The 13198-nt window shown below is 40.3% G+C and overlaps 1 protein-coding gene across 1 annotated transcript; it reads right to left on the bottom strand.

The window, feature by feature from the left end:
- Positions 1-7836: 7836 nt before the first annotated feature.
- On the bottom strand, positions 7837-9393 carry LOC311619708 (F-box only protein 31-like; the record flags this gene model as incomplete). The annotated part of the gene is made up of 1 exon (XM_084878252.1): positions 7837-9393. One exon carries the CDS (start codon positions 9391-9393, stop codon positions 7837-7839), a length of 1557 nt encoding a protein of 518 aa, XP_084734378.1.
- Between the last annotated feature and the right edge of the window lie 3805 nt (positions 9394-13198).

Genomic DNA, 13198 nt, shown 5'->3' with positions numbered 1-13198 from the left:
GTATTTAAAATGGAAAATGTTGTTTAGCCCACTATAGTTGAGAGAGCATGCATTTAATACCCACTTCAATGCATAAGCAATGCAAGGTTATATTATTCATCTAGACAAATTGTATAAACTAGATTGTTTTAATTAATCTCTAGAGCTATTCCAATTAAGACAGATATAGAAAGATATGAAGGGAGAGGAAAGTGGAAGTAGGGCATTTGAGTGTCTGAGCAAGAAAAATATGATGGTGAAATTTAACAATCGGTCCTGTGTTATGTAAGGAAGTCCATTTGAGAAGTCTAATTGCAGGAACTGGTTTTCTCAATTTTCTGTACAGCATCTAGCACACCGTATGCCTTAATGAACTGAGTCCTCCTTGCACCCAGGGAATCTGTATAGGAAGAGCTGAGAGCTGCTTAGGAAGCCTGCTGTGCAGATACATGAAATGGTGGGGTTAGACATTAAAATGTTACACAGAAGGCACTGGTGAGTCAGTGAAGGGATTTAAAAGAAGAGATGAATAATGTGTGATTATTTCATTTGCGGTTTAAGCTGATTGAAGCTGGGGTAATTAATGCCTCAAAAAAACAATTTAAAAATATTGTGTTCTCCGTGTCTTATAGATGTAGAAATTGATAATACTAAATATTCAGATCAACCACATATTAAGTCTTGCTGCATATCAGTTCAACTATGAGCTTTCTGTATTTTATCTCTAAGCTCATAATGCTTGGGGAGCCAGGTTGCTATTGTTATTACCATTTCAAAGGTGAGGAAATTAGTAACTGCCCCCATGTCACATGTACCTTAGAGCTAAAATTCAAACAACCCTGGGCTGTTGCACCCAAACACAAGGCGATTTCCCAGCCACTTGGAAGACAATCTTGTTGAGACAATGTTTTGTACTTGAAAAAATAAAAAACCAGAAGAATAGCTAACATACGTCCATAACCTAGTCAATAGGAGAGCTGGGGTTTGAATTCTGGTCTTTTTCAATTCTGTGCACAATCTTTTTCTACTAGAATTACTTTGATGTGGTAATCCTATGCCATACTCTGGTGACTCTGTGGGTAGGGAGGCAAAGAATCATTTCACTTTTACATAATTATGAAAGTTATTTTACATAATTAAAAAGTTATATAAGCAAGTAGACAAGGTTCTTGGAATTTGTGCTACACATTATAGGGGTTCCTTAAAACCAAGCTTAGAAAGGTTTACATTTCAATATTATTTTGCTGTTTGAAAATTATTTCTATTTAATACTTATGAATTTAAAATAAGTTGCTATCAAGGACTATTACATTAAGTGGCTGAAATTCTAAATTGATTTATTAATTTACTTTAGCAAAATCAGGCCGACCCTGACAAAACAAACAAACAAAGGAACCTGCTTACTTCCCACCTAGGCCACTTTCTAGTTAAGTAACTTTGGACAATTCTATAATCTTTCTATATTTCAGTGTCTTCATCTGCACAATGTGGGTAATAATAATGCTGATTATATAGGGTAATTGTGGAATTAAACTGGTTAATATTATAATTTTTATGGTTCTTAGACCAGTGTTGGTGCAAAGTAAAAACCCTTCTTAAGCTCCAATCCCCCATTATCTCAGATGCTTAAAGATAAAAAAGATGAAACACTTTGTACAGTCCAAGTTAACCAGGATCTTCAAAGCAGCCAGTTCAAATCTCCTGCTGAATTTTTGGGCATGTAAGAGAAGCCCTGACCTCAAATGACAGCAGTGGCATTGGAGAGCTAAATTGCTTTGCATGAGGAAAAAGAAAGGATTGTTGGTGTCATTATTGGGTTTATGTTTGTATTTTTTTTTTCTTTTATCAGGAAAGAGATGAGAGAAGAAGAATAAATTACATAGAATCACAAAATCTCATAGTGGCCCAAGGACAGTAAGTAATGATGATGATGATGATGATAATAATCTATTTTAAGTTTCTCTTATTCCTTTGATAGAAAACCATATTCATCTCTTCCAAACTTGCAGATACATAAAGTCTTAGTAAATATTGTTTTGTTTGTTTTGGTGTTTGCTTTTGATATTTATTTTATGGCTGCAATTGTGTTTTGAAAGTCAAAGAATGGAGTTGAGGACAATGCCATAAAGGAACATAAATGATAGAGTCAGAAATAGGAGCCAGAGAAAAATGCTGTAGATATTGTCTATGGCCTAATTATAATGAATCCATAGTGAATTCTACAATAGCATTAGACACTGACATCTCAGGATAGCACTATCAGAAACTGTTAAACATTTTGTTTATTGGATGAGAGTTCAAAAAAGGAAATTGTATCAGTGGCATCAAACCCATATAATCTCATTCCTCCATCCTTTGCCCCAGGGTAGAATCCTCTCCTGAGTCTGGCATGCTTCCCCTGGGGATGAATGAAGCTTCCGGACCATGGCTCAGTCTTAGAAGTCTCCATCTTTCTGCTTTAGCAGACTCTCAGTGAGTCATAATTATGGGATGAATATATGGTCAAGCCAAACAGTTTCTAACTGTAATAATTCAGCATTTTTATCAACCTCTCCACTTCCCTTCTTTAACATAACACCATCTCTCTTCTTCTACCAGAAGATAATGCATTTCTCTTACACTACTTTATTTATTTATTTATTTATTTTAAAATATGCTTTTTTTTTTTTTTTTTTTTTTTTTTTTTTTTTTTTTTTTTTATTGATTTCAGAGAGAAAGGGAGGAGGGAGAGATAGAAACACCAATGATGAGAGAGAATCATTGATCGGCTGCCTCCTGCACGCCCCCCACTGGAGATCAAGCCCACAACCTGGGCCTCTGCCCTGACTGGGAATTGAACTGTGAACTGTTTTATAGGTTGATGCTCAACTACTGAGCACACTGGCTGTACTAGGCTGTTTCTTTTAAAAACAAAAAGTAATGTTTCCTACTGGTTTCTGTCCCCTCAGTTCCAACAAAGGAGAGAGTGTCTGCCATTTATGCTTCAACATTTTTTTTTATATATAAAGAAGTGTTTATTAAAGTAAAATATCTAATTGGACTGCTTGAGTATAAATAGATTTTATATATATATATATATATATATATATATATAGCTAATATGCAAAGTATCCCCTTGGGAGTTGGACCTGGAGACTGGGAATTTGATCGCTCACTATGATGTCTTCTGGGTCAGCACAGAATGAAGGAAGGCCCCAGCCAGCACCTGGGGAAAGAAGGTCCCGGCCGACAGCCGACAGCCAGAAGGCCCTGATCTGCTCTGATCACTGGCCAGGCTTAGGGACCCTACCCATGCACAAATTTGGTTCACCGGGTCTCTAGTATTAGATAATAGAAAACATAACTTCAATAAATATCTTTAATGATGTTTAGTTTCTATCTTTTCCTCTCTCTCATTCCCCCAAATTTAGTACACATATTGGTAAAGGTATTGGATTGTTCACGGGACATAGGTATATGATAATACTAGCAAATTTCATTTGACATTCAAGGGGCTAGTTGATAAGTTTATGAAATATGCACCATTTCATTTAATCTTAACAATGACCTTGTACAGATGATGAAACTGAAATTTAAGGTGGGTTTAGGTGTGTGTTTGTTTTTTAAAACTGCAAGCTAATGAGGATAGAACTAAGTTTTAACCTAGATCTATATCTATATTACTGCTACAATTACTTTTACAATGATAGTTTCCCATTAATTAAGCATTGATTATATAATGTTTACTTTACTTTAAAAGTATCTTATTTGAACTTTTGAACAACCTTTGGAGTAGTAATCATTGCTCTCAATTTATTATAGCATACAAAATACTTACCTTACTTGATCCTTACAGCTATGGAAACTTGGGGTCATATAGCCACAATCAATAAGCTATGAATTGAATCTACAACTCTTGATTTCCAAAGTATTTCTTTAAATACAATCTGCATTTCTCTCCCCACTTCCCATTTTATCCCTTAACTCCTAAATACCCTTTGGGAGCTATTGCTACACTCTCCTGTTTCTGCTCCTTCCCTCATATCTGCTCTTTCTAAAATTAATTAATTAATTAATTTTAATTTTCTTTATTAAGGTATTACATATGTGTTCCTATCCCCCCTTGCCCTCCCACCTCCTCTCCGTGCTTATGCCCTCACCCTCCTGGTATCTGTGTCTATTGGTTATGCTTATATGCATGCATACAAGTCCTTTGATTGATCTCTCCCCTTCCCTTTTCCCTTCCCTCTGAGGTTGGAAGGTCTGATTTATGCTTCTCTGTCTCTGGATCTGTGTTTGCTCATCATTTTATGCTGTTCATTATATTCCACAAATGAGTGAGATTATGTGATATTTATCTTTCTCTGACTGGCTTATTTTACTTAGCACAATGCTCTCCAGGTCCATCCATGCTATTGCAAATGGTAAGAATTCCATTGTGTAGATGTACCATAGTTTTATAATCCACTCATCTGCTGATGGGCACTTAAGCTGTTTCTAAATCTTAGGTATTGTAAATTATGCTGCTATGAATATAGGGGTGCATATATCCGTTCTGATTGGTCATATCTGCTCTTGATAACACCTTTGAGGTCCTTGTTCCATTAATATTGCTCAAGTATTAAGAAGGGTGCTTCTACTCACAAATTTCAATTTTCTCAAACTATCATAGTTTCCAATCTTTTTTTAATTACTCTTGTTTTAAGCCACTTGGTATTAATAGTCTTGTAGAATAAATTAGATCATTTCATCATAGGTAGAGTGAAAAGCATTCAAAGCCAAACAAACTCAAAAGATGGAACAGCATATTACTCTTGGCCTCCCAGAGCTTTCTAGGAAGTTCCTTTCCCTGAGTTTTGAGATATTTTTTCACTGCTCCAGAATTTATCTTTCCCCTCAAAAGTGGGAGTGTTGACCTTCCTCCTCTTCTCCTCCTCCTTCTCCTCTTCCTCTTCCTCCCCCCTCCTTCTCCTCCTCTTTCCCTTCTTTTCTTCTTCTTCTTCTTCTTCTTCTTCTTCTTCTTCTTCTTCTTCTTCTTCTTCTTCTTCTTCTTCTTCTTCTTTATAAATTTTAATGCTACTAAGATCCTAAATGTGCTAATATGGATGTTATCTTGCTTTATGACTACAGTACTTTTGCTGCTTGAAGTGACACAAAGTTCCAATTTAAATAGGAAGCCAGAGAATAAAAGTTATTTTACTTCCCATTAATTTATATGTAATAAGGAAATACTTTGAGAAATTTAAAAAGTGCTATTGGAATTTAGAAGAGATTAAAAATGTATAAAGCAGTGGATTGAGATAAAGAGTGGAAGGAATCATTTTGAGGAGATATTATTTCAACTAGTTACATGGGATTTGGATTAGTGAAGGGTGTATTGGAAACATGACTAGCAAAAGACATAAGCATATCAATAGAAGTAATAAATCAAAAGGCATGTATGGGAAGCAATATTTTGCTGTTACTGGGAACTGAGGTGCATAAAATGAAGTAATGGAGATAAAATTAGAAAAGTAAATTGGGAAAGTATTTGATACCAAATGAAGATATTTGTATTTGTTCAGTGTTCAATGGATTTTGAAGGAAGGACTTACATAGTTAGAATTGAGCATCCATTATATTAGTCTGAAATAAAGTGGATTGGCCTGGGAAGAGTCCAAATGAGGCAAGTCAGGAAACTAGAGTAACATTTTGGGAGAAAGGTAAAAATAATCTGAATAAGTGCAAGATGCAAGAATAAAATGAGTAAAATGAGAACCAGTAGGACTTACTCACCAATTACAAACTGAAGGTAAAGACAGGAAGAGTCTAAAACAACTTAATCCCAGAACCAGTAATAGGATTAAGGAAGCCAGGAAAATCAACAGGATTGGAGAAAGGGAATTGAGTCTGAAGCCTAAGTAGAAAATCCAAGTGGATAAATTTAAGATAAACTGGAAATATAATCTGAACTACAAATTTATTTGGAGAAGAACACAGAATTTTCTCTTTTTTAAGAGTTCTTTAAAATTTATTTTTGTGTGTTCTGGAAAGGAATATTTAGGAAGGGGGGAATGTAATTGTTTTAAAATTATGATATTAGATAGCTGATAAATCTGATTGGAAAATACTTTAAAGATGCTTAAAATAGATGTTTTCTATTCCTAAACCAGAGACATCTACTCTTTAGAAATGCTTCTCGGGAGATAATTTTAATTCACATTTAAAATTGGAATGGTGAAGAAATTACTTTATAACTCTCATTATCTAAATCTCATCTGTTATATTTTAAGAATATGTACATTCATTTTAGAGACATTTTCCATTATTGTATTGTATATTTTAATCAAGTCTTATTCATTACTCAATATCATGTCTAGATCTGCTTTTTCATTTATCACTTTCATATTTATATTTTACTCTTGAATTCAAATGTGCTGATATGTATGGCCAAGAATTTTCCATTATTCCTTAACATGTTTAAGAGATTTTTAATTTTTTTCTGTTTCATTGTTATTTATTATGTGCTTCACCATAACATTACCTTGATGTCTGGTTGAAATAACTTATGGTTCAGAAATATAGTGAAAATATTAATGACGGAACACACAAAAAAATATTTTAACTTTTTATGGCCTGACAATTGAAGTGTCATTTTGGGAATGTTTTTCATATTTAGATCTGGCCTTAGGCACCTATGAAGGTGATTTAACTTTTCAGCAAATGAAATGTAATTTTATGGGATGTTATTTTCCTACATTAGACAAAAAAATTTCAATTTTTTTCTGAAAATTACAAAATACCCACATATAGAAAAAATGTTCTAATCACTTACAAAATCTATTAATAATTTAATTTCCCTTGGACGTATTTCTACTTTATCATAGACTAGAGGCCTGGTACACGATATTCATGCACAGGTAGTGGATATTTCCCTCAACTCGGCCTGCACCCTCTCCAATCTGGGACCGATGTCTGATTGCTGGCATTGGGACAACCCTCTCACAATCCGGACCAATGGCTCCTAATGGCTTGCCTGCCTTATTACCCCTAACTGCTTCTGCCTGCCAGTGTGATTGCCCCCTAATCACTCCCCTGCCAACTGGCATTGGGACAACCCTCTCACAATCCGGACCAATGGCTCCTAATGGCTTGCCTGCCTTATTACCCCTAACTGCTTCTGCCTGCCAGTGTGATTGCCCCCTAATCACTCCCCTGCCAGCCTGATCTCCCACAATTGCCTTCCCCTGATTTGACCTGCCTCCTCTACCAGGACCTACTTCCTCATGAAGGAGACTCCAGGACCAATTTCCATGCCTCCCCCCGGGACCCTCCATGCCTCACTGTGTAGAGCAGCCATCAGGCCCAGCCTCTGTGTGCAAGGCCCTTTTGTGACAATGCGAGAGTGAGACACCACCCTGGCTATTATTAGTATAGATCAAACTTGTTCTCTTGACATTATTTGAAATAACACTGTGCATCCTTTTTTCTTTTCTTTTTAATAACAGCTTTATTGAGATATAATTCACATACTATAAAATTCACCCTTTTAAAATGTACAATTCAGTGGTTTTTATTATGTTCAGAGTTGTAACAATCCAGCAATTACCACTATCTAATTTTAGGATCTTTTCTTTTTCTTTCTTTTTACAAAGACATGCTCAGCCCTAAGCTGGTTTGGCTCAGTGGATAGAACCTGGGCCTGCAGATTGAAAAGTCTAGGGTTTGATTCTACCTCAGTTTCAGGCTCCTACCCAGCCCCTGCCCTGGTCAGGAGGCAACCAATGGTCCCTCTTCCACTCTCCAACAGTCAATGGAAAAATACCCTTGGTGAGGATTAAAAACAAACAAGAAGGTGATAATCTGGTCAGACGGTCAAATCTCCAAAGTGCTTGCAAGCTACTCTTCCTCTGAAGCCTCTTCTCCCCAAGGTGGCCTGAGCGCAGGGGATGGGAACTGAATGTTCTCGAGCATTTCCTGGAAGGCCTGTGGGGATGGTGCCTCCGCATTCGGGAAGGTGGCCTGGACTCTGCTGTACAGGCTGAGGCAATTGGGGTACAGCCAGATGAACCCGAAGTGGTCCTCATCGAACAGGACGAAGACTCCGGGGATGCGCTGCATGTAGGCGAAGCCATAGAAACACATCCTGCAGGTTCGGGGGTAGTTCTGGAGTCTTGAGCTCGTGCCCTCAGGCAGAACAAACTGCACAGGCTGCTCTGCCAAAGCTGCAGCCGGGGACTCCCCGACACTGGGCTGCGCAGGGCTCAGCCAGCCATGGCCCTCGCCATCCTCGCTCCTCTGCTGCTGCTGCTCCTGGATCACCTGCCAGTGAACCTCCTGGATCAGGCGGGAGCACTCACTGAAGGAATGGGGCAGCTGGATGCGGCGCCCGAGGTGGATCTCTAGCACCTGCTGCCCAGCGGGGTTTTGGTAGTCACCCGTGATCTTCGTGACCCTGGCATGCTTCCCGTGGAAGCTGAGCAGGACGATCTCTGGGCTGTAGACATCGTGGGTGCCTTGGAAGAGGCCTGGCCTGATGAGGTCGCCCGGCTGGCTTGGCGGGATGTAGATGCGGCGGTAAGTCCAGTTCTCAAGCCGACGACAGCGGATGGACTTATTTAGGACGAAGCGCAGCCTGTCATTCTGGAGAATGTCCTGCATCGCCCGCTCCCATTCTTCCTTCAGCCACGTTTCTAATTCCTGGGTGCTCCAGTCAGACATCCTGTGGTGGTCCGGCTGGTGGCACTGGGTGGAGAACCCGTCCTTCCGAATCTGGTAGCGGCAGCCGTGGGGCCCTCGGCGGCCCTGCAGGCACTCCACCACGGCCTGCTTCCTCTCCGTCAGGCTAATCCTAAACGCGGGCTTGAATTTCATCGAGTCATACAGATAGGGGTCATGGAGAGGCAGGTACGTCCAACCAAAGATGCACACGCCGTGCACCGCTACCCCCAGCAGTCCTCCATAGGGCTGGTTATCTGGCTGCCACAATCCCAAAATGTGTCTGTAAGGGTGGAGCAGCTTCGCATAGAGTTCTCGACAAGACACACCCATCGTCTTCAGGTTCTGCAAGTTTTCACCACAGCCGTACTCCTCCCGGCAGCGCCGTCTCCAGATGCTGTCCACGTGCAGGATGCTGTAGAATTTGGTGCAGGTCTGGGCCACGCTAGGCAAGTCGGTGCCCGGGAGCGAGGCGAAGATCTCCACCAGCATCTCAGGAGGCAGGTCCTGCAGCGAGCAGCAGCGCGGGGGCAGGATGGGTGGCTTGGGGCTCCTGGTCCCTTCACTGCCCGCAGAGGACCCAGCCACCTTGGTGTTCGCAGCCACGTGCTGCTCTTCAGGGGCCGGGGCCGGCTTGCTGTCGGCTGCTGCCATCTCAGCTGGTCCGGGGTGGTGCTGGCGACACTGGCATCCCTGCGAAAGGCCCGCGCAGCAGAGGCAAGCGCACTCCTCCTCCATGCCTGGACCAGTAACAGCCAACTGTCACATCGACCTCCATCAGCCCGGCTTTTAAGCTGGCACCTTCCCGCCCAAGGAGATACCCAATCCTATTAACATTCACCTCCCTTTCTCAGTGCTCCCTCCCTGCCATCCCACCCTAGCCCTTGCCCCAGGCAGCCACTAATCTGTGTTCTGTCTTGATATGCCTCCAGGGATATTTCACATAAATGAAGTCTTAATATCTGGTCTTCTGTGACTGGCTTCTTTCACTTAGCAAAACATTTTAAAGTTTCGTGTATGTGTGTTATATCATGTCTTGGTATTTTGTTTCTTTTATATTGGCTAATAATGTTCTAGTGTGTGGGTATACCACATTTTGTTTACCCTTTCATCAGTTGATAGTTGATGAATATTTGGGTTGTTCCCAGTTTGGAGCTCTTCTGAATAACACTGCTATGAATATTATGTACAACATTTTGTGTGAACATGTTTCCATTTCTCTTGGATATGTACCTAGAAGTGAAAATTTTGGGTCATATGATAACTCTATGCTTTAACATGTTGAGGAACTGCCAAAAACGTTTTCCAATGTGGCCCCACTATTTTACATTCCTACCAGCAGTGTACCAGGGATCCAATATCCAATTTCTCTACATTCTCATTAATGTTTCCCCGAAAATAAGACCGTGTCTTATATTAATTTTTTTTCTCCCAAAGTTGCACTAGGTCTTATTTTCAGGGGATGTCTTATCTTTCCATGTGCTAGGTCTTTTTTTCGGGGAAACATATATATAATCAGCTATTGAAGGAGTTAAATCATCTTTCCTCTCCCAGGATTTTGAGAGCCAGAGACACCACACCCTAGGAAGAAATCTGTGTAGGAGGATTAAAGGCAGGCCAATAGATCAACAGAAAGACAGAGGCTGCTGCTATTATTAGGGGCAAAAAAAAAAAAAAAAATAGAATTCTGGGAACTAGCTATGGTTATGGGAAATATTAACCATCCTCTGCTAACCGTGATTGCCTTTTATTGGTTAAAGAAAGGATATTCTGACCTAGCTAGGAGTTTTATGCCTTCAAGATTGGGAGTCAATCTTTGACCAGGAATCAACCTTGGAATGTGGCTCATTCTCATTCAAAAATGGCCTATTATCCTGAAAAGATTAACAGCCTTGTTGCTCAAACAATGCAGTCCCACCCCAGCCTTCTACTTCCCGGTGTCTGTAATCCCTACTTCCCTAGGCCTATAATTCCTACTTCCTGGTGTAATCTTTGTTTTATCAGACATAAACAGATTGGAGGGCTTCAGAGCAGATTTTGGTGAATGACCTACTGCTCTCCCATACTGCTGGCAGTATTGGAATAAATGTTAATATATGATTCACCCCTGTCTCTGCTGAATCGGCTCAAGTAGTGATAGGCAGCCCAGACCTTTGGATTGTCTGGTTACACTATCTGCTGCTCCATCTGTTTACACAGCTCTCCCACTCCACCCACTATCCAAACCTCTACTCCTGTGCTGGGCCTCACCTACTAATGGCACATGATCTTGGTCAGGAAGCCTTCTAAAGCACCTTGGCCTTAAGTGCTCATCAATAAATGAGTGACTAAAAAAGTGATGGTGCATTTATACTATGGAATACTATGCAGCAGTAAAAAAAAAGAGAAGGAACTCTTATCCTTTTAGACAGCATGAAGGGATCTGGAGAGTATCATGCTAAGTGAAATAAGCAGTTAGAGAAAGAAGTATCACATGCTTTCACTCATATGTGCAATATCTCCTTTTTCTTTTTAAGACTTTCTGTCCACTTAGCTTCAGTGACATTAGATCCTGATGATTTTGCTCTGGTTACTCTGAACTACCTGGTGAACATCTGATTGCTCTTTTCATTCTATATACCACCCAAAGAAAGATGGTCAGTTCCCTTAACTTCACCCAGTTTTGTTAGTGGTTTTATAATTGTCTCTACATTGGGTAGAGATTACCTACCTATTTTGACTCTTTTATACTTAATTTGTTACCGTATTCTGTCCAATCTATATCATAAATACTACCTGGGTATTCCTCACTGACCCTATTGCTACTACTTTATACACTGTGCTATTATCACCATGTTCTAATGCAGGGGTCCTCAAACTTTTTAAAGTGGGGGCCAGATCACGGTCCCTCAGAGAGCTGGAGGGCCGGACTATATGAACTACTAATTCCTACTGTAACACCTTGGCTGCGCTCACTGCCCAAAAAACCTGGCGGGCAGGATCAGACTCCCCTGGGGGCTGCATGTGGCCCGCGGGCCGTAGTTTGAAGACCCCTGTTCTAATGGCTCTCTTACCGTCTCACATTATTTACCTTGCTATGTCAAAGAGACTAAGACATATCTGTAGCATGTACCCAATTATCCCAGTGCTTTTTTAAAACCAGCCAAGCTCTCATTTATGGAAATGCTTGCCATAAACTCCTTTTTGAAGCAAACTCAAATCTTCTACCCCTAACAATAAGTACTCTACTTCTGAATGTATCTTGGGCCTATTTTCTCTATTCCTTTTTCTCATGATCTTGCATGTTCTCAAAACATACTTCCACTCATTCTCTGCTTTATAAATTCTTACCAGTTATTAAAGGTTTGGTGCAAATATCACTTCCTGTAGTTTTCTTTGATTCCTCTGTCAGATTCACCTTTTATCCTCATCTGAGTTTTCATAGACCTATCTATGCATATACCTCCATTATAGCACTCATTATGCAGTACTGGGAGGAATTGTTTTTGTATCTGGCTGCTTTTAAAAGACTGAGAACTTCCCACAGGGACATGTGCCTATTTCCCAATATCCCCAATGCCAAACATCATACCAGAAATTAGAAGGCTCCTAATAATTGCTTGAGTCACCACTTTATCATATTAAGAGGCATAGAAAAATGAACTGTCTCAAAGGAAAAATGGAAAACCAGGTCTAAGAGGTTTAAAAACTATTGAACTTTTATTTTTTTTTCTCACAGAAATGTTACTATAATCAAGACAAATGCCGATAATGAAATACAGAGAGTGAAAAGGCAGTCATTGAAGTGCAAGTAGCTCTTGTGGAAGTAGGCCTATTGCTTTGTGGTGGGTGAAGTGGATTTGATGAACAGCTACCCAGACTGGACAGATGAGTGTAGGAGTGAAAGCAGCATGAGTATTAGCTACAGAGGATGGCCTCTAAATTAAGAGTCTAGTGATAACAACAGCTTTATTGAGCTTTGGGACATATAGACCTAGCTACCTACTGGGTAAGATCAAGCCACTTGGGACTCACACATTTCCCTTCTCTGTAATATTTCTAATCTTATTTCTTCGTTGCCCTTGTTCACATTCTTCTTTACACACATATATCCTATCTAATAAAGATGGAATATGCAAATTGACCATCAATTCATGATAAAGATGGGGGCATGCACAGCCCATAAGGAGGGAATATGCAAATTAACACAACAAAGATGAAGGCCTGGGTCCTGGGTGGCAGAGGTAAACTGTTGCCAGCAGCAGGGGAAGGAAGGCCTATCCTTGAACGAATCTTTATATATATATACTAGAGGCCTGGTGCATGAAATTTGTGCATGGAGGGGTGTCCCTCAGCCCAGCCTGTAACCTCTCCAATCTGGGACCCCTTGAGGAATATCTGACTGCCCATTTAGGCCCAATCCTAGGATTGGGCCTAAATGGGCAGTTGAACATCCCTCTTACAATCCAGGACTGCTGGCTCCCAACCACTCTCCTGCCTGCCTGCCAGATTGTCCCTAACTGCTTCTTCTTACAAGCCTGATCACCCTCTAACTACTCCCCCG

The sequence above is a fragment of the Pipistrellus hanaki genome (genome assembly GCF_964339955.1).
Source record: "Pipistrellus hanaki genome assembly, chromosome: 3".
NCBI lineage: Eukaryota > Metazoa > Chordata > Mammalia > Chiroptera > Vespertilionidae > Pipistrellus > Pipistrellus hanaki.
This window is presented reverse-complemented; position numbering and strand designations above follow the sequence as displayed.